This window comes from Haemorhous mexicanus, chromosome 16 (assembly GCF_027477595.1).
Source record: "Haemorhous mexicanus isolate bHaeMex1 chromosome 16, bHaeMex1.pri, whole genome shotgun sequence".
NCBI lineage: Eukaryota > Metazoa > Chordata > Aves > Passeriformes > Fringillidae > Haemorhous > Haemorhous mexicanus.
In genome coordinates, this window is record NC_082356.1 from 6,249,791 (window position 1) to 6,269,663 (window position 19,873).

Here is a 19,873-nt window from a genome sequence, read left to right on the forward strand (position 1 = left end):
AGACTCAGTCTGAGCTGTCCTTTCTCCAAGCTGCAAACAGAACCTGCCCCAGCCAGTGCCCTGCAAACAGGGAGGGTTCTGTCAAGCCAAGGAGAGTGCCCAGAGATTTGGGGTCTCTGAGTGCTGGCACAGAGAGATCAGGCACAGGGAAACACCTGCAGGAGGAAAATCTCCAGGAAGAGAGAAGATCAGGCAATGAGAGAAAACCAAACTCAGAAATGCTGTGTCAGGGAGAGATCAGAGATGTCCACAGGATCCCCTCCAGTGCAGCCCCTCCCTCTGAACAAGCCCCCTCCCTCCTGTGCCCCCAGCCAAGCCTCTGCCCTCAGGGCCGGGGCTCCAAGGTGTGCAGCCCCTCCTGTGCAGGCAGAGCTGCAGCAGAGCTGTGGGGCAGCTCTGCAGCCCCGGGCCCAGTTCCCTCTGCAGGGCACAGGGCTGGGAGCAGCTGCCCGGCCCTGGGGGCTCTGGCAGGGGGCACAGCTGGCTCAGGGTGATGCTGTCCCCAGTGCCTGGCTCTGGGCAATGCTGTCAGTGCAGCCAGGGAAGGAGCTGCATCTCCCTTCATCCAATGCCATCATAGGAACACTTGGAAGTCTCCCTGAGATTTCAGTCCAAGCTGGGAACTTCAGTCCAGGGTACAAATCTGTCCTAGGGCATCTCAGAGTTATAAGATTGACAGGGAAAGGCAGAGGTGTTGTGACACTGAAATTGCTGCTGGGTTGGTGGAATGAGAAACGTGAGTCCTTGTCTACAAATGTGGAGCTGGGCTGTGGTGGATCCATCTGCTCTCAGCAGCACCTGGTCACTTTTTAAGGGAAAGGTTGGAAGGTGATGACCCTCCACCTGAGAAAGGTTAAATCCCAGAGAAACTCTGAACAGGTCAGAATGACAGACCATCTCCCCTCACTCTCCACTCACCACTTTGCCTCACAGAACTTGCTCTGTTCTCCCTGAGTGTAGCAGTGTTATAGGTTGACTATATGATGCTTTTATCCCCAGTCGTCTTGTTCTGTTTGTGCTGAATAATAAGTTTTGCACCTTTAAGACTTGTTCCAGAGAGTGAAGGAGAGAGAGAAGAAGCAGCAGTTTGTTTTCAGACACAACTCACTCCTCCACATTCCTGCTCCTGGACTGTGTTGTCGGCAGACAGACAGCGGGACAGAGCTCTCCTTTGCTTTTAGTTAGTTTAGCTAGGTGAGGCAAAGAAGTTCTCTAGACTGTGGTTTTTCCCTTTTCTTTGGCCCTGTTCACACCTGCTCTGGACTGAACACCAGCAGAGCACCGGCAGCTCCACCTGTGGCCCCCGGGCCGGGCCTGGGCCGCGGCATTTCCAGCACCGGAGGGGCTGAGCAGAGACTGAGTGAGCTGAACTGCAACCCAGGGGGGACTTGGTGAGTTTGTCATCTCTTTTGGAGCAGCAAAGAGTTTCATTGTTTAATATTGTTTAAGTTTTATTGTTTAATGAACAGGTTTTTCCACTTTTCTCCAAGGAGGTATTTTCTCCCGGACCGGTTGGGGGAGGGGCGACTGAATCTGCTTTCCTAGAGGAGCCCTTTGGGGGGTTCTCTCCCAAACTTGCCCTGAACCAGGACAGTGACAGTCTCCAGAATTTTGGGGGTTTTATTGGGGTATTTGGGGAATTTTATTGGATTTTTGGGAGCATTATTAGGATTCTTTGCAGGTCCAGGAATTTTGAGGAATTTTTTTTTTGTTCTTTGGTGGGATTTGCGGGGGGTTTGTGGGGTTTTTTTGGATGCTGCCAAGATTTCTTTGGGTCTTGGGGGGATTTTGTAGGACTTTTTGTTGTTTTGGGCATATTTTTGGGAGGATTGGTGGGGTTTAATTGGGATTTTTGGGGGGGTTGTTGGGATTTCAATAGATTTTGTGGGCTTCGATTGGGATTCTAGGGTGTTCTAATGTGATTCTGTGAGATTTAATTGGGATTTTGTGGGTTTTTTTGGGATTTTCTGGGCTTTGAAGGAGATTATAGTGCCTCTCAGCCCTTCCCCACAACTGGGGACAACCCCAAAGCCCCCTCAGACCACCCAAGGTCCCCCAAAATCCCCCCAAAATTACAATAAGATCTTCCAAAACCCCAGAGAATCCCACAAAATACCAGTGAAACCCACTCAAATTAAAAAATACTCCCAAAAACTTCAATAAATGCCCCAAAACAACCAACCCCCCACAAAACCCCAATAAAATCCCCCAAATTCCAAAACCCCCCAAATCCACAACACCCCCAAAACTCAGTAATTGTCTCCAAAAACCCCAATAATTCCCGATAAACTCCCAATAAAATTCCCCAAAGCCCAAAAAAGCCACCCCCAAATCCCCAAAACCCTCCCAAAATCCCCCAAAAAGCCCCCAAAATCCCCCCAGACTCACTGGGGCCGTCCTGGATCAGGGAGCACCGGCCGGTGGAACAGGAGCCACTTCAGGGGGCCCTTGGAGCTTTCTGGGGAGGGGGCACCATGGGAGACCCCCCAAAAACCTGAAGGGGGAACCCCTGCTGTGACCCCTCCCCCTGAAACCCCCCGACCCCGGTTCAGGGTGGGTCTGGGACCCCCGGGACCCCCAAATCTCGCCCAGGACCCCTCCAGGAACCCCAAACCCCCCAGAGCCCCCCAAGGTTGGCCCAGGACCCCCTGAGAGCCCCCAGACCCCAATCGAGCCCAGCCCAAGATGTCCCCTGAGACCCCCCCAGACCCTTCCCAAGACCCCACCCAGGACCCTGCCAGGACCCTCCAGACCCCTCCCCAAACCCAACTCAGGCTCCCCCAGCCCCTCCCCAGATCCCCCCAGGACCTCTCCCCAGACCCTTCCAGACTCCCCAAAGCCCCTCCCTAAAACCTCCAAAACCCTCCCAGGACACCCTCAGGACCCCCCCAGAGCCCTCCCCAAACTCCCCCAGGACCATCCCAACCCCCCATGACCCTCCCAAGACCTTCCTACGACCCCTCCCCAAAATCCCCCCAGACCCCCCCCATCCCCCCTCGAGACCCCTCTTAGGACCCATCCGCACCCCCAGGTCCCCCCACAATGCCCCAGGACCCTCCCCAGACCCACCCAAAGCCCCGGACCCCTCCCCAAAGCCCCCCCAGACCCCCCAGGACCCTCCCGCACCTGTCCCCAGCCCGGCGGGTCCCGCTTGCGGCGGGGAACGGGGCGCCACTTCCGGCTCGCCTCTGATTGGCCGGAGCCGCGCAGGGAAGGCGGGCGTTACTGAGAGGAACCACGCCGTGATTGGTTTTTTGGGGACATGCAGCGTGGTCATTGGTTGAATCGGGTTGGGGCGCGTCGCTATTGGCTGGGAGCCCGCCCACGAGGCGGAGGCGGGTGATTGTGAGGCGAAAGCGGCAGAGGAGAAGCTGAGGTGGGGTCGGGGGGAAACTGGGGGGGGGTTTGGGGCGGGTCTGAGGGGAAAGGGGGGATTGTTGGGGGCATTGACTGGAAATAGGGGGGTGTGCGGTGGGTTTGGGGGGAACGAAGGCGTGTGAGGGGGCTTTGGTGGGTCTGAGGGGGCTTTAGGGAGCTTTGGGGGAAGCTTGAGATGGTCTGGAGCGTTCTCAGGTGGGTTTAGGGAGATCTGAGGGGAACTGGGAGGGTCTGAGGGTATTTTGAGAGGAACTGGGGTGTTGTGAGGGGATCTGGAAGGTTTTGAGGTAGGTCTGGGGGGAATTTGTGGGAGTCTGGGGGGATTAATGGGCCTGAGGGGGATTTGGGGCAGTCTGATGCATTTTGGGGGGTCTCAGGTGGGTCTGGGGTGAATTTTGGGGAAAACTGGGGGGAGTCTGATGGTCCTGGGGAGGTTTTGGGGGTCTTGGGGAGTGTTTTTGGGTCTGGAGTGGTCCTGGGCCAACCTTGGGGGGCTGTGGGGGACCTGGAGGAGATTTGGGGGTCCCGGGGGGGTCCCAGACCCACCCTGAACCGGGGTCTGGGGGTTTCAGGGGGAGGGGGCACAGCAGGGGTTCCCCCTTCAGGTTTTTGGGGGGTCTCCCATGGTGCCCCCTCCCCAAAAAGCTCCGAGGGCCCCCTGAAGTGGCTCCTGTTCCACCGGCCGGTGCCCCCTGATCCAGGACGGCCCCAGTGAGTCTGGGGGGATTTTGGGGGCTTTTTTGGGGGATTTTAGGAGGGGTTTTGGGGATTTGGTGGGGGTTTTTGGGGAGAATTACTGGGTTTGGGGGGAGGTGTTACATGATTTGGGGGGGTTTTGTGGATTTGTGGGGTTTTGGATTTTGGGGGATTTTATTGTAGTTGTGGAGGGTTTCTTGGGGGGGATTTATTGAAATTTTCAAGAGTGTTTTTAAATTTTGGTGGGTTCCACTGGTATTTTGTGGGATTTGCGGGTGTTCAGAGGGTTTTTTGGGGATTTTTTGGGGATTTTGGAGGTTTTTAGTGGAATTTTGGGGGGGCTTTGCAGGTATTCCCGGATGTGGGGAAGGGCTGAGAGGCACCAAAATCTCCTTAAAATCCACAAAAGTCCCTATAAAACCCACGACATCCCAATTAACTCTCACAAAGTCCTGTTAGAACACCCTAGAATCCCGATAAACGCCCACAAAATCCATTGAAATTTCAACAAATCCCCAAAATCCTCATTAAACCCCACAAATCCCTGCAAAAATGTCTGCAAAACCATAAAAAGTCCCACAAAATCCACCCCGAGACCCAAAGAAATCTTGGCAACACCCAAAAAACCCCACAAAAACCTCCCAAAATCCTAACAAAAAAGGCTGATAGAATCCCCCAAAATCCAAACCTACCAAAATCCACAAACCCCCCAAAATCCCCAACACCCCCCAAACTCAGTAATTCTCTCCAAAAACCCCAATAATTGCCCTAAACTCCCAACAAACTCCCCCAGCCCACTGGTATGAACCAGCTGTGCTCCACATGGTTGCAGCTGCTCTCTTTCACCCTCACTTTTGTTCCAGTCACTCCCAGTATCTCCCAGTGTTCCCCAGTTCCCTCCAGCATGTTCCCAGTCACTCCCAGTATCCCCAGTATGATCCCATTTGCTCCCAAGCACTCCCAGTCACCCTCAGTTTAGTGGGACTCACTGCCAGTATGATCCCAGTTCATCCCAGAATAAGCCCAGCAGTTTCCAATGGCCCCCAGCATGCACCCAGTCACTCCCAGTCACTCCCAGTTGCTCCTAGCATGATCCCAGTTCCTCACAGCTGCTCCCAGTCACCCTCAGCACCATCCCAGTTTCTCCCAGTACATCCCATTTGCCCCAACATGGTCTCATTTGCTCCCCACAGGCTCCTGCTCACTCCCAGTGTGATCCCAGTCTCCATCAGTGTGATCACAGTCTGCCCTGGCAGTCTGATCCCAGTATTATATCAGTACAAACCCAGCACAGTCCCAGTCACTCCCAGTATGATCCCAGTATAATGTCAGCACAAACCCAATACAGTCCCAGTCACTCCCAGTATGATCCCAGTATAATGTCAGCACAAACCCAGTACAGTCTCAGTATGATCCTACTATGATCCCAGTATGATGTCAGTACAAACCCAGTACAGTCCCAGTCACTCCCAGTACGATTCCAGTATGATGTCAGTACAAACCCAGTACAGTCCCAGTCACTCCCAGTACAATCCCAGTATGATGTCAGTACAAACCCAGTACAGTCCCAGTCACTCCCAGTACGATTCCAGTATGATGTCAGTACAAACCCAGTACAGTCCCAGTCACTCCCAGTATGATGTCCATACAAACCCAGTACAGCCCCAGTCACTCCCAGTACCATCCCAGTCCAGCCCAGTCCCCGGCAGCGCTGCCACTGCTGGGATCCCCCAGCCCTGGGTGCGTTCCCCCCTCCCGGAGGTGCCGAGAGGAGCCCCAAGGGCTGGCAGTGCCCAGGCAGGGTCCCCAGCAAGGCCCAGTTTGGATGTGCAGCCCCCAGTTTTCCCAGTTTGCCTCTCCTTTGGCCCGGGCCGGGTTCCCCCCGCCCGCAGCGGCTGGGAGCAGCCGAGAGCCCCGCGCTGCTCATCCCGACCTGTCCCGGCTCCATCCCCGCTCCTTCTGCGGGAACGGGGCACCGAGGGTGTCGCTGCTGCTGGGGGAGGAGGAGGAGGGAGGGAAGGGGAGGGATGGAGGGGGAGAAGGAGGTGGGGTTAGGGAGGGGGAGGAGGGGGGGGAGATGGAAGAGGAGGGATGAAGGCGGAGAGAGAGCAGTGATAGAAGCAGGGAAAGGAGGTGGGGTTAGGGAGGGCGAGGAGTAGGGATAGAAGGGGAGGGATGGAAGAGGAGAAGGAGGTGGAGATAAGACTGCAGAGGAGGACAAGGAGTGGGGATGGAAGGGGAGGAGCGGGAGGAAGAGGAGGGACAAAGGCGGATCAAGGCTGGGCAGACGGAACCATGTGCTCGAGCCCTACCTGAATTCGCAGCCCCCACCTGTGGGATCATCGCCCCCCCCCATCGCGCAGGTGAGCGGGGAGGGGGAGCTCGGCCCAGATATCCCGGGGGGATCCCTGGGTTGGGTTTTTTGGGGGGATGTTTGGAGAATTAAGAAGTCCAAGGCTTAGTGGAAAAGGCCCCTTGGGGGGACATCGGGAGGTGCCGGTGGTGGCTGCCGGCAGAGGCAGCCTGGAGGAGCAGAGCCCTGTGTCCCCCAGGAGCCCAAAGTGGGGAGCCCAGAGAGGGGGGAGCGCCGCCATTGGCGGGACCCTCAAGAGCTGGAGAGGGGCAGGGGGGACTCCTTGGAGCCCCTGCAGCCCAGAGCAGAGAGTGAGGGGAGAAAGGACCCAGGAGCCCAAACAGCCCTGGCATCCCAAAATAGTGAGAGTGAAGAGGGGGGAGCTTTAGGGATTGCTGGAACTGCCAGCAGCCTGGGGAGGGCAGGCACCGAGGAGAAGGGGGACCCCCAATCCAAGTGTGACCCCCAGCAGCTGGGACAGGGGGGAACCCCGAACACCAGAGGGACCAGGGACAGGGAACTCTTTGGAGGCTTTTTCAGGGCTGAATTTTGGTGTTTGGGAGGTTTTTATGGAGCCCAGGTGGCCTGTGACTTATAGAGATGGACTTGGGCAGAGGGACCTTCAAAATCCACGTGGTCATCCATTGTTTTACCCAAACCAGGATTTCCCATTGCCAGCCCCTGGGAGGCAGTGAGGAAGAGGAAGGTGCCCTGGGACACTGAGGCAGGTGAGGAGGAAGTCAGTGCCCCTTTCCCCCTCTGTCCTGCTCCATCTCCCAGCCCAGCACGGCCCCCAGCTGCAGGACAGCCCTGGGGGGATCTCCTTCCCCTTGCCTGTGCCACGGAGGCAAATCCCATCCTGTTTTTATCCCTCTTCCTCCAGAGCAGGAGCTGAGCATGGAGAGCAGGGAGGACAAATCCCCGGGGCAGAACCAGGCAGCAGAGGCCGTTTTGAGCGGCTCCACGGCGCAGGAACCCAACGGGGAGGAAAAGCCCCGGAGATCCCGCACGAGGAGGGGCTGCAAACGCAGATGGCGGGGATCTGAGGGGGAAAGAGCCAGCCTGGGCCGGGAAGGCGGCCAGAGATGGAGCCAGAGCTCAGAGCTGGTGCTCCATGAGCAGCTCCATGGTGGGGAGAAGCCCCACACGTGTGGGGAGTGTGGGAAGAGCTTCAGGAGGAGCTCCCACCTGATCAATCACCTGAGGATCCACACAGGGGAACGGCCCTACGAGTGTGAGGAGTGTGGGAAGAGCTTCAGGAGGAGCTCCAACCTGATCCTGCACCAGAGGACCCACACTGGGGAACGGCCCTACGAGTGTGGGGAGTGTGGGAAGAGCTTCAGGAGGAGCTCCCACCTGATCCTGCACCAGAGGACCCACACTGGGGAACGGCCCTACGAGTGTGATCAGTGCAGGAAGAGGTTTCAGACCAGCTCCAATCTCCTCAAGCACCATCACACTCACACAGAGGAGAGGCCCTTCCGCTGCCCCGACTGCGGGCAGGGCTTCAGGCGAAATGCCCATCTTGTCACGCACCGACGCATCCACACTGGGGAGAGGCCCCACGAGTGTGGGGAATGTGGGAAGAGCTTCAGCCGGAGCTCCAACCTGATCAGTCACCGGAGAACCCACACAGGGGAGAGGCCCCATGAGTGTGGGGAGTGTGGGAAGAGCTTCAGCCGGCATTCCAACCTGATCCTCCACCAAAAGATCCACACTGGGGAGAGGCCCTACGAGTGTTCTAAGTGTGGGAAGAGGTTTCGGAGCAACTCCCATCTCCTCCTGCACTATCAGATTCACAGAGAGGAGAGGCCCTTCCAGTGCCCTGACTGCGGGAAGGGATTCAAGCACAACTCCACCCTCATCACCCACCGGCGCATCCACACTGGGGAGAGGCCCTACGAGTGTCCCCAGTGTGGGAAGAGCTTCAGGTGGAGCTCTCACTTGACCCGACACCAACGGAGGCACCGGTAAGGGAAGCCCTGCGAGTGCCCCGAATGCAGGAAGAGCTTCATGTGCTGCTCCAGCTCCATCCCCCACTGGAGGAGCCACATTGGGCAGAGCCCTGGTCCCCCACATTCCTGTGATCCATGTTGGGAACACACCTGGCTGCTTCTCCTTTTGGTCTGGCAATGATTTTCTTGTGCCCCATCTTCATCCCTTAAAACCACCATAAACATGGTTAAATAAATGAAATTGATCAAAGATATCTAAAGTCCCACCATTTCTCAGATGTTTGAGGAGGAATTTAGGATTTGGGGACACATTCTGTGTGGAGTGCACCTGTTGCTAAAAGGCAGGAATTTGATCTAACCCTTCTTGTGTTGCTAACAACTCCTCCCCTGGCCCAAACCCAAACTCCACCCCTGGCGTACCCTATAAAAACCCCATGGCCCTGCCTTTGCCCTGTTTTTTGGGGTCAGAAATGGATTCTGGAGATCTCTGAAACCAAGACCTGTCTTGTTTGTTCCCGGCACCGGCAGCTGCAGCCTCCCTGGGCACCATGAACTCTGCAGAATGGGGGCAGCCAGTGAGGACAGGTCCTGGATTGCAAGATAAGTGTGTGTTGTGTTTGCCATCTGTCAGAGGTGGGGCAGTTATCTTCTGTGCATTGGGCAGTTTATCTCTTCCACAACCATTCCTCCCTCCAGGAGATATCTGCTGTTAATGGGCCATTAATTTACAGGAGAGTGAACGTGTTTTTCACAGGCAGCTTCACAGAAACTGGAAAACGTGGGGGTTCCCAGGAGGGGGCACCGCTGATCCAGAGCATCGAGGTGCTGCCTGCAATCGTCCATAACCACCCCTAAGGAGCCTCCAGGGCTTCACCCTCCATGAGCTGCAGAAGACGTGTCAGGAAAGGTGACAAGAGCCCGTGGAATGGTCCTTGTTGCAGGCAGATTAGCCACTTGCAGCTCTTCAAAACTCCCTCCTTTAAAAAAACGAAAAAACTGAAATCGTTCCTAAATGTGAAAACCACATTCACTCTCCTGTGAAAATGTAAAAAGTTTAATAAAGGACAGTGGGAGACCAGGACCATGGAGCAATGGTTATTATGGCCTGGTGCATCTTGGCACTCAGCCAGGAGCACCCTGTTCCCTTCGGGGATCCCCCTGAAATGCCTTTTCCTTTACATCAGCCTGTTGCATATTCATAGACCCTCATGCATATCCATAAACTGCTTTACATATTCCAGGAATGATTTTACATGGCCCCTCCTTGGGTCTGCCTTTTCAGAGCATGTGTGTTTCTTGGCTGTGGTTTTGGCTCCTTCTCTTTATCACCTCCAGTTTTTGGGCCTTGTTCCACTCTGCCTTCAGATGGGGAGTGCTGATAGTTGGCAGATCTGTGCAGGTGTCCTCATCCTGTGTGCATTGGATGTTATCCCATCCCAGCAGGAATTTTAACACAAGCAGCTATTTCATGAAGCTTAATTAACAACAGAAATAAAAGCTGTATCTTTACAACAAAGTTGCTTTAACATCACAGATATAAAATCCATTTTAATATTTGCTAAAAGCCACTATTAGAAGATGTATCCATAACATTGCCCATATCTTTCCTTACCCTTCTGTTCCCAAGAGTGCAGCAAGGAGTGAAAACTGCCAGCATGGCACGGGGTTGCTGCCATCTCTCTGTCACCCTGTGTCCCTTTCCTGTAAGAGCCTGAATGAGAGATGAGGGACTCCAGGCAGCTCTCCAAAATGCAGTTTATTGTATCCAAGATGTTACAGCAGTCCAGGGTCTGGTGACAGAGCCTGTGCCTCCAGCTGTCAGCTCCAGCTGCAGACAAGCCTGGGGACCCTTTAGCTTTGGTTATAGTGCATTATATACTCTGCTTTGCTGAGCATCTTAATACAGTAGAACCAGTCATTACCTTTACTTTTATCTATAGCCTATCATAACTCCTGTAATTACCATATTCATATTACTATTCTCCAGTCACTAAACGTTAGTACCTTACAGTTTAAGCTAGAAGTTATTTTTCAGTTTTCTTGCAATGGAAAATTCTGAGACCTTTTTTCTATTTGCAGTATTGACAGTCTTGTTTGCCTATGGAATCTTTTTGCTTGGTAAAAACATCTTCTTGTTTGAGGTGGGTTTATCCTTTGCTCTAAGCCATAAAAACCCCTTGTAAGTAGCACAGCCTTTGCCTTAGTTACCCAGTAAGACTGGCCCAGCACTTCTTTTCTTCTATATCAAAACTTGCTTTCATTTCTATTCCTTCTTCAGATTCTGCATTCAAAAATCTTTCTGTCATGCACACATATCTGTTAAAGTTTCTTGTCAAACTTTCATCCTTCCCAACACTCTGTGCCACCCTGTCTCTCTTTTCCTGAGGGCAGAACAAGGGACAGAATCCATCCAGAGGTGACACGGGAGCGCTGCTGTCCTCTCTCCGTTCTGTGTCCTCCTCCCCCCCATCTTTCCATGTTCCCCTTTCCTGCCTGTCACTGCTGAGTCAGAAATGACACGGATAAATGAGTGACACACTCCATGCATCTTCAGAAAGCCAAAAATCATCTTTATTAGGAGACGCATTTTTTTATACTCAGTCCTGATTTCGGTGGACCTGATTGGTTATTTTACATTTCACACAATTGGCTAATTAAGAAAACCCCTTGGGGTAAAAATCCATGAGGAAAACAATTGTCACAAACACCACCTGCGAGGTTGTTCAGAATTCTTCATCTCCAGCTCCCTAATGTTTCCCAGATGGATCCATGGGAAATCTGACCTGGATTGTGTATCCACACCTACCCGGGAAGGTGACGGCCGCGCCGTCCCGGGCCCTCCCTCTAGAAATGGCGCTTACCACGCTGTTTAAGGTTCCCCTTTTTCCTGCCCAAGTCCTTCTTTTCCTGTCCCCAACCTCCCCTTCCCCCCTGCTGTTGGAACCCAGGGCACAGGGAATGTCTCCCTGCCTGTCCTGAGAAGTCCTGATCCCCAAGAGATCACTGCTTTTAACTTTTGTCCATGGAGAAAGCTTCCAAGACTTTGGGATGAATTGGAATCTACGAGTGTGTGAAATAGAGATTAGTGTAGTTTATCACAGGGTGAAAAACTGAGAGCTTTGGGGTTTTCAGTATGAGGGTGGATAGAAGACAAGACAGAGGATTTTGGGCGTTGCCTGATCTCCTTCTCGTTCTTCATCTCCTCCATTTTCTGCTGTGTTGGGAGCACAGGGTGATTGGTTGGAAAGAGCTGCAATGCAGATGCTGAGTGGCAGACAAAGAATTAGTTACTGGTAGAAAGGTAAAAATAAAATGCGTTCTAAGAGTTAATTAGGCAAAATGATTTTAAAAGACCTTGAACCTGTGTGTCCTATGACTTTTGGTGCCTTCTCTTTGTACGCTAAGTCTGGTGTGCAGATGGGGTGCTGAACTTTTGGTAAGAGAAAAATAAACAACAGCCTGAAGACCAAAAAAAGCAAAGGTCCCGTTTTTTTCTCAATCCTGGCACAGAACTTTTTAGGGGTGTCCCCATCAGGGGATCCTCAGGGGGGGTTCACACCTCCCTCCTTCCCCCCCTTCCTGCCCCGCTGCTCAGCCCCGCTCCAAGCCCTGCACCCGGGGCCCTCGCCACTTCACAAAAGGAACCAAAATTACCCCAAATCCACCCAAAATTACCTCAGAACCCATCCTGAGGGGCTCTGGGGGAAATCTGAGGGGAGTTTTGAGGGGATTTGGGAAGATTTTGGCTGGGTTTGAATCCTTCACCCGCTTGGGCATCCACAAGGTACTAAAACCACCCAAAATTTCCTCCAAATTAACCCAAAATCCACAAAAAGTCGACCCAACAACCAGGCGGTTGGGGGGAAAATTTGTGGGGTTTTGAGATTTGGGGGGATTTTGTCTGGGTTTGAATCCTACACCAAATTTTGTGTCCAGGAGGTACCAAAACCACCCCAAATCCACCCAGAATTGACCCAAAATTACCTGAAATTCACCCAAAATTACCTCCAAATCCATCCTGAGGGGTTTTGGGGTAGATTTGGAGGGATTTTAGGGGGGCATTTTGAGTGGATTTGAATCCTATGCCCACTTCAGCATCCACAAAGTACCAAAATCCCCCAAATCCATCCAAAATTACCTGAAATGAATGAAAAATTCATCCTGAGGGGGTTGGGGGGAGGTTTGGTGGGGGGGGGTTTAGAGGTTTTGGGGGGGATTTAAGGGGGCTTTTTGGCAGTCATCATCATCCAAAAAACAACACCCCCTGCCAAAGCCGAGACCAAACCCTAAAGACTGTGCCCCTTGTGAAGAGGAGTTCAAAGAACTGCTCCCCTTCTGGGGAGGAGATCAAAAGCCAGAGGAGACTGAGCTAATAACTCATTAGGTTAAAACGTATTCATTTAATCAAGTATCATCATTTCTGTTATTTTATCCTTTGTGATTAAGTCTCAAATGCTTTCCTATTCCTTGTTAATTTAGCTGAATGATATTCATTTTGGTTTTGTAAACTATTAAGTCATATTCTTCATGTTATATATGGGGTCCCATATGTCTAATTCAATAAACCACAAACTTAAAATTTAGCAGCAGTTTTAACTGAGATAAAACAATACAATCAAATAGATTCCAGTAGTTACAAAAAGAAATTTGGCAGTGGTTTGGATAAAGCATAACCAAAACTGCTCAGGGTATGGGGAGGGCTTCCCACCCTGCCTGATGTGCAAAAGGCAAAAGGATCCAAATACAACTTAAGTACTGTGGGCTAATACATATTCATCAATGTTTTCCTGTAAATCTCCTCCTGTTTCTGCTTCTTGAAATCAACATCACCACACTCACAGCGCATGCTCCCGCTGTGGCTAAGGGGGCTTCTGGCTCTCTGGGGCTCTCCTTGGAGGAAGGCTGACAGTCTTCCTCACTGTCCTCTGAATAACCTGGCAGGCTGTGCATGTGCCCCAAGTCCTGTGTTGTGTAAGTAAGCACTATGCTCCAATTAAGCCTTTTTATTTTATAGAAAAGAACACTCTTTTAGACTCCCTGTCTGGAATTGTCCCAACGTTATTCATGTCATGGCCGATCCTGTCCTGGGAGTTGTCTTAACTTCGTCTTGATGCCAATTCTGACTCGGGAGTCTTCCTAACTTTTGTTCATCAAGGCCAATTCCAATCTCCTGTATCCTGTTTCCCACATGTATCATCTACAAAGAAACCCATCTGCTTCATACTATGAATCACATATACCTTTCCAATTTTCTTCCCAAAATATTGATATAATTACAATTTTGTTAGCACAAACCACATCCATTTATCACAATTTCCCCCATCTTCTCTTTGGATAATATTAACTCATGCTTTTTATTAAAGACTGAATTTTGGTATCTTCTACATCCCACAAATCCATGTTTTCACACTCCCTCATTTCTCTTTTTGATCAAATTTGATACATGTTATTTTACCTATGCAGGAAATAAAACATGGTATAGAACACAATAGAGTCCAGCTGGTATAAACCACCAGACTTTGTTAGCACGAAACACATCCATTTATCACAACAGGCCAAAAGCTTGGAAAAGGATGAAAGAAATGCTCCGATGACGACGATAACAAAAAAAAAACCCAAAATAATTTATCTTTGACAGCAAATGAACACGGGCTGCCCTCCAGCCCCCTGAGCCTGGCAGGCCGATCGGTGCCGTTCCCATGGCATGAGGTGCTGGCAGCCTGCAGAGAGAAACCAGAGAGCCACGGTCAGTCGCAGCAGGCTCCTGTCCCCCTGTCCCGCCGTGGCCTGTGCCTGGGCCAGGCTGCTGGCTGTGCTTAGAGCCCAAACCTCCAGTCCTAGTCTCTGTTTTTAGAGAAGGGCAACGTGGCAGGCACCGTTCCACCTCCTCTGCTTAATCACGGCACAGCAACTCCTCAGCAGCTGCAAGAGCGGGATGCCCGTGTGCCCGCTGCCGCCTGCCCAGAGCCCTTCTGCCAGCTGAGCTATGGAGCTGGGTGCCCACCTCTGGAGAGCTGCTGCCAGGAGAGGAGCCAATCCTGCACCAGGTCCTCGTCCTTCTGGAAGGGGCTGTCCCTGCAGACCGTGACCCCTGGGGTAGTGCTGCCACTGGACGTGCTCCACAGACGCTGCAGGCGCTTCCCCATCCGGTCTGGGCACCAGGTGAAATCCTCCTGGGAAAAAGAGAGAACAATTGCATGAAAGTCAATTCAAAACAAGACCTGGAAACAAGAAAAAGCACAAAGCCTGTCACTGTTTCACAGACCTGAGGAGGGTCTGACCACTCCATGAGAGAATTAAACCTGCCCAAGGGTGGGGAAAATCCCCACCTTTCCTCCCGTAAACGCACCCCCCATCCACACGGATGGATGCTTTTGTCAGGCTGGCTGCCCCGCCTCAGCCCGTGCCAGTCTGGCTGGCAGAAGCTGTCAGCAAGGCCAGCAGCCGGCTCCCTTTCCACAACTGCAAGCAAGGGATGTTGTTTCATATATAAATTTGTGTATGAATGTAACCTAATCATTGTAGTGCACATTACTAGTCTCCCTAAAATAGTATATAAGTGCTTGTATCCCACAATAAAATCAGATTCTGATCCCTGAGTCAGTCTCCCCGTCTCTCTCCATTGCCGACACTTCCCTGATAAAGAACTGTTATTCCTGCTCCCATGTTGTTACCTGAGAGCCCCCTTTAATTTCAAATTTTTAGCAATTGAGAAGGAAAGGGTTTACATTTTTCCATTTCAAGAAAGGCTCCTGCCTTCCTTAGCAAACACCTGTCTTTCCAAACCAAGACACAGGAGCCACCTGTATTATACATGGAAATACTTCACACGAAAAACCAAGAGCCTCAAAAAGGCAAAACAGCTTGGTAATTTGTAGAAAGTAACTCTGATCAAAAAAAAAAATGTGTGAATAGATTGGTCTAAAGATGACATTCACAATTTTCCTGGGGACATTGTGCACTGTACTGTAGCAGGGGACAGCCACTGGACATAGCCAGCAGGATAACTGGATATGCTTTTCAAACTTATTCTTAGTATTCATTGAATTCTTCATTGAATTCTCATCCTTCTGTACACTTCAGCTCTGCTGTAAACTTCAGAGACATTTTTTCACAAGCTTCTAACAAGTTACTCTGGATCCATAATTCCTGAGACCAAATGGAGTCCAAATGCCAAGTGGGATTACTCTTTTCAAAGCCTGGAGTCACACAGAATGAAGCAGCACTTAAATCATCCTGTGCATCCCATACACATAACAGTCCAGTCACTGACCATCTGCAATAATTTTTTTTACTTTTGCTACAAATTACCTTCAAGAATAAGCTACAAATAATATCTTGATCTGGTTTAAATTCAGGGACGGCACTGCAATTGCCCTAAAAAATTCTAAGGGAACCTAGTGCTGTTGCAGTAATACAAGAGAACTGTAAGTGTGTATTACTAGTTGTTATTCATAATAGGCAAAAATGGCTCAGATCAGCTTTGCCAAGCAAGAAACAAGTCATGCAGAGTTGAAATGATGGAGTTGGGACAGTGTAGCCAGTCTGCTTTTTGTGAGAGATGCTCTTAAGCAGTGGCTGTAGTAATGTACTCATCTCCTGTAACTTTGCTCCTTGTGATCTACTGTCCACCTCAGCAACTTTTTCTGCTCTTTTTTTTTTCTTTATTTTTTTCAGCTGAGTACCAAAAGGAAACACAGAACTGCAATGTTGCTACCAAAATAATAGATTTTTTTTTCAAACTAAAAAATACTCACAGCTTTTAGAAAACACATCAGAAGTGTTGGAAAGTATAAACAATACAAGGTATTGAACAGGATTTTTACATAATACTACATCAGCCAAACAAATGGATAGTAAGGCTTGAGGAACAAGGATGTAATTAAAGTTTTATTAAAAGTGCTTCTTTTGTTCTGTGTGTGGTAACTGTCATCACCCTGATGTAAATACTTCACAATCTATTCAAATTTTCCTAGGCTGTATTATTTTGCAATCAGCTATGATTTTTTAAATTTCTCTTGTACCCATCACTGAATTATCTGAGCACAATCTCCAAACAAGACAAATGGTAAAGTAGCAAAGGGCTGCAATAACTGAGCAGCCAACAGGATAAGCCACACTGGCACCTATTGGCTTTGCCAAATCCTCTGTGAGTGCTTTAGTTTCTCTTCCTCTTTGGTTTAAAATGCAACACATTTTCATTACTTCTCATGACTCGCCTCTGAAAGAAAAAGGCAGTAGCTGTTTTTGGCAGGGTAAGTTACATTTGCAAATTGGCTCACCTCCTTGGCAGCAGAACTGCATTTTTTCTTATCAAAGCTGCTACTCAGTTTGAGTGGGGAGAAGGTGCAAAAGGATGAGAGAGGCTGGTGGAGCTCTGATGGTCTGAGGATGCAATGGTGCAAAGAGCTGGAAGGTGAAATACCTTTTCTTGAGTTCAGGGTCATTAGGGAAAGGGAGTGTGTGCCCAAAAGCTCAGTCCTGTCAGCCATATTCACCTAGTAAAAGGCTTTTTTCCTGCACCTGTGTGTGTGGCCAATGCCAAGGGATGGCAGCTCTTTCTGTTGTGAGGGCATTGCAGCCTCCAACTGCAGAGTATGCAAACTGAGCTGCACTGAAATGTGTTCTCCAGGGCTCAGTTTTGGGGCTGGTCCTGGTTAACATCTTTATTGATGATCTGGAGATGGAGATTGAGAGCACCCTCAGTAAATTTGCAGATGCCCAGTTGGGTGGGAGTGTGGATCTGCTGGAGGACGGGAAGGCTCTGCAGTGAGACTTGGACAGACTCGATCAATGGGCCAAGGACAAGGCCATTGAGGTTCCACAAGGCCAAGTGCCACATCCTGCAGGTCACCAGCCGCCTCAGTGTGAGCCAGGGTGTGCCCAAGGGGGCAAGAGGCCAATGGCACCTGGCCTGGATCAGCAGCAGTGTGGGCAGCGGGACCAGGGCAGTGCCTGCCCCTCTGTGCTGGGCACTGCTGAGGCCACAGCTCGAGGGCTGTGTCAGCTCTGGGCCCCTTGGGAAAAAGGACATTGAGGGGCTGAGTGTGTCCAGAGAAGGGCAGCAAGGCTCACAAAGTCTCTAGAAAACATGTCCCATGAGGAGTAGCTGAGGGAGCTGGGTTTGTTCAGTCTGGAGAAGAGGCTCAGGAGGGACCTCACCGCTCTCTCCAACTCCCTGACAGGAGCGTGCACTGAGGGGGGGCTGCTCTCTTCTGCTGGGCCTGCACTGAGAGCCAGAGGAAGTGGCCTCACGTTGAGAGGAAATTCAGGTTAGACTTTAGAAAAATATTTCACTGCTCAGGTGTTCATGCCTGGGAATAGGTTGGCCAGAGGGGTGGTGCAGTTGCCATCCCTGGAGATGTTAAAGAGACCTCTGGATCTGACACTGGCAAATGGTTTAGTGGTCTGTGTTTGAAGTGTCAGAGCTGGGCTGACGTTGAACTGATGCTCTTCAAGATCTCTTTCACCTCTGACGGTTCTACAATTCCAAGCGCTTCCCGCCTGGCTGAGGGGAAGGCTCAGGGCTGTCCCGAGTCCGAGGGCGGCCGTGCCCTGACGCGCTGGGGCGGCGTCTCCTGAGGGGCCGGGCCGGGCTCTGCCCTCAGCTCCGCGAGATCCCAGATCAGCCCGGCGGGGCCTCCGCTGTCCTTCAGCCCGCAGATCCCACCCCTCAGCCCGCAGATCCCACCCCTCAGCCCGCAGATCCCACCCCTCAGCCCGCAGATCCCACCCCTCAGCCCGCAGATCCCACCCCTCAGCCCGCAGTTCCCACCCCTCAGCCGGACAGCGCTCGGCAGCGGGCACCCGCCTCGCCTCGGGGTCTGCCCGGAGCCACCCGCGCCACTGGATCACAGGTACCCGAGCCGTGCCCCATTTCCCCCCTCGGGACTCCCCAGCCTTCCCACAGAAGGCTGCTGTTTCATCTTTAGACTGTTGCCTTCCAACCCCCCCCCCCCCCCCACCCCGCTCTTATTTTAAATATGTATATGTTCTTTCCCTTTTATATTTGGGCTGATCTGGGTGCTTGCTAAGGCTTCAGAGGGGAGCTCTGATAAAGAGCTGTAAATCACACACGGCCCATCTGAGGGAGGAGGGTGCGAGGGAGCTGAAATAGGCCAGGACAGCCCCAAGTCCTGTTCCACAGCGCAGCGTCCTCACGGCCTCAGCTGCTGCTGTGGGGTTTGGTTTCCACAGGACGCCAACAACCCGCACTTCTCCCCTCTGGGCTTTGCTCCCTGGGTTTCGAAGGATAAGTCCTGCCCAGGCTGGCTGGTCTACTGACCGTGCCAGCCATGTGCTCTGGTGCTGCTGAGCACACACATTGACAGATCTGCACTTCTCCAGGAGTGGTTTCTGAGATTTAAAGCAATGTTACTGGGTTGTTTTCCATAACTGATGGAGAAGAATTTTAGATGCAACATTTGCCAGCTGTTTGTTGAAGCAAATCTAGTTGTTTGTCTTTCCACCTTGCTCTGTGATGCAACAACCGAGGTGAGCTATTTGAATCTAATTAATGTAGGCCGGTTTATAAATACTATTTTGCGTACCTCCTGTAGGTTGCAAAAGTCAAAAAGATGCAGGTAAAGGTCAAGATGTGTCCTTGTATACATCCAGTTTTAAACCCCTTGTGCTTCTTATATTGCATAATTGTATAAACATGTATTAAATGAAACTCTTCTGAAAAGCAATTAGCTCCAGAGCGAACTCATTTTTACAGGCTTCCTTTTGTTTTGGTGGGTTGTGTTTTTTCTTAGGCTGGCAGGGTGATGGCAGTAATACAAAAAGAGGTGAGGAAGGCTGGCAAGCTTTTCCTTGTTGTGGCAGGGTTGGGTTTGCAGGAAATGAAATGCATGTCTGTTATCACTTCTGAAAGGCTGCAGGGAGATGACCTCTCTCAATTCTCCTCTCTAAGGGAAGCAGCAAAGGAATGGGGGCAGTCAGTAACTCCCAAGAGAAAGCAGGGCTGGCTGCTTTCAATGGATGGATGCACAGTGATGACAAGGATTCTGCTTTGAGCCTTTGCTCCACTTGGAGAAGGAAAATGAATCCATTCTTAAGCTGCATTTGCCACTGATTTAAAGTTTCTACCTGGAGCTAAGTCATTTTTGGAGAAATTGTAAGAGGTTACTGTGATGCTTGCATCAACCTTCTCTGTTTGGGACTTGGGGCGTGTTTGAGGGAGCATCTTTGTGCCTCCAAAGCTGAATGTCACTCTGCTGCTCTGCTCTCAGAGGCTGCCCCGTGGTGTTTGTGAAGAAGCAATGCTGTGGGGTTTTGTGGGTTGCATGGTTCATGTAATGTGGCAATGTCTTTGGAGAATTTCAGTGGGTTCTCACTGTAAGGAACATGTCTCTGTGCTCACTGCCCTTGGTTTGATCAGTGCTGCCAGAACAATGCTGATGGTTTAGTGGCTCCTTGAGCAGCAGGAGGCCGAATGTTTTAGAGTGTTCACCCCCTAAGTAACATGACTTGGTCTTAGTGCCAGTTG

At 51.2% G+C, this 19,873-nt stretch overlaps 1 protein-coding gene across 1 annotated transcript; it reads left to right on the forward strand.

Annotated features, from left to right (window-relative positions):
• Nucleotides 1-6,289: 6,289 nt before the first annotated feature.
• On the forward strand, nucleotides 6,290-8,636 carry LOC132334728 (zinc finger protein 436-like). The gene is made up of 3 exons (XM_059860825.1): nucleotides 6,290-6,437; nucleotides 7,090-7,155; nucleotides 7,311-8,636. The coding sequence occupies exons 1-3, from the start codon at nucleotides 6,305-6,307 to the stop codon at nucleotides 8,399-8,401; spliced, it is 1,290 nt and encodes a 429-aa protein (XP_059716808.1). The 5' UTR covers nucleotides 6,290-6,304; the 3' UTR covers nucleotides 8,402-8,636.
• Nucleotides 8,637-19,873: the final 11,237 nt, after the last annotated feature.

Coding starts and splice junctions, on each gene's coding strand:
- LOC132334728 (XM_059860825.1), top strand. CDS start 6,305: ATGGAAGGGGAGGAGCGGGAGGAAGAGGAGGGACAAAGGCGGATCAAG. Junction 6,438..7,089: donor CGCCCCCCCCCATCGCGCAG/GTGAGCGGGGAG, acceptor TACCCAAACCAG/GATTTCCCATTGCCAGCCCC. Junction 7,156..7,310: donor GCCCTGGGACACTGAGGCAG/GTGAGGAGGAAG, acceptor CTCTTCCTCCAG/AGCAGGAGCTGAGCATGGAG.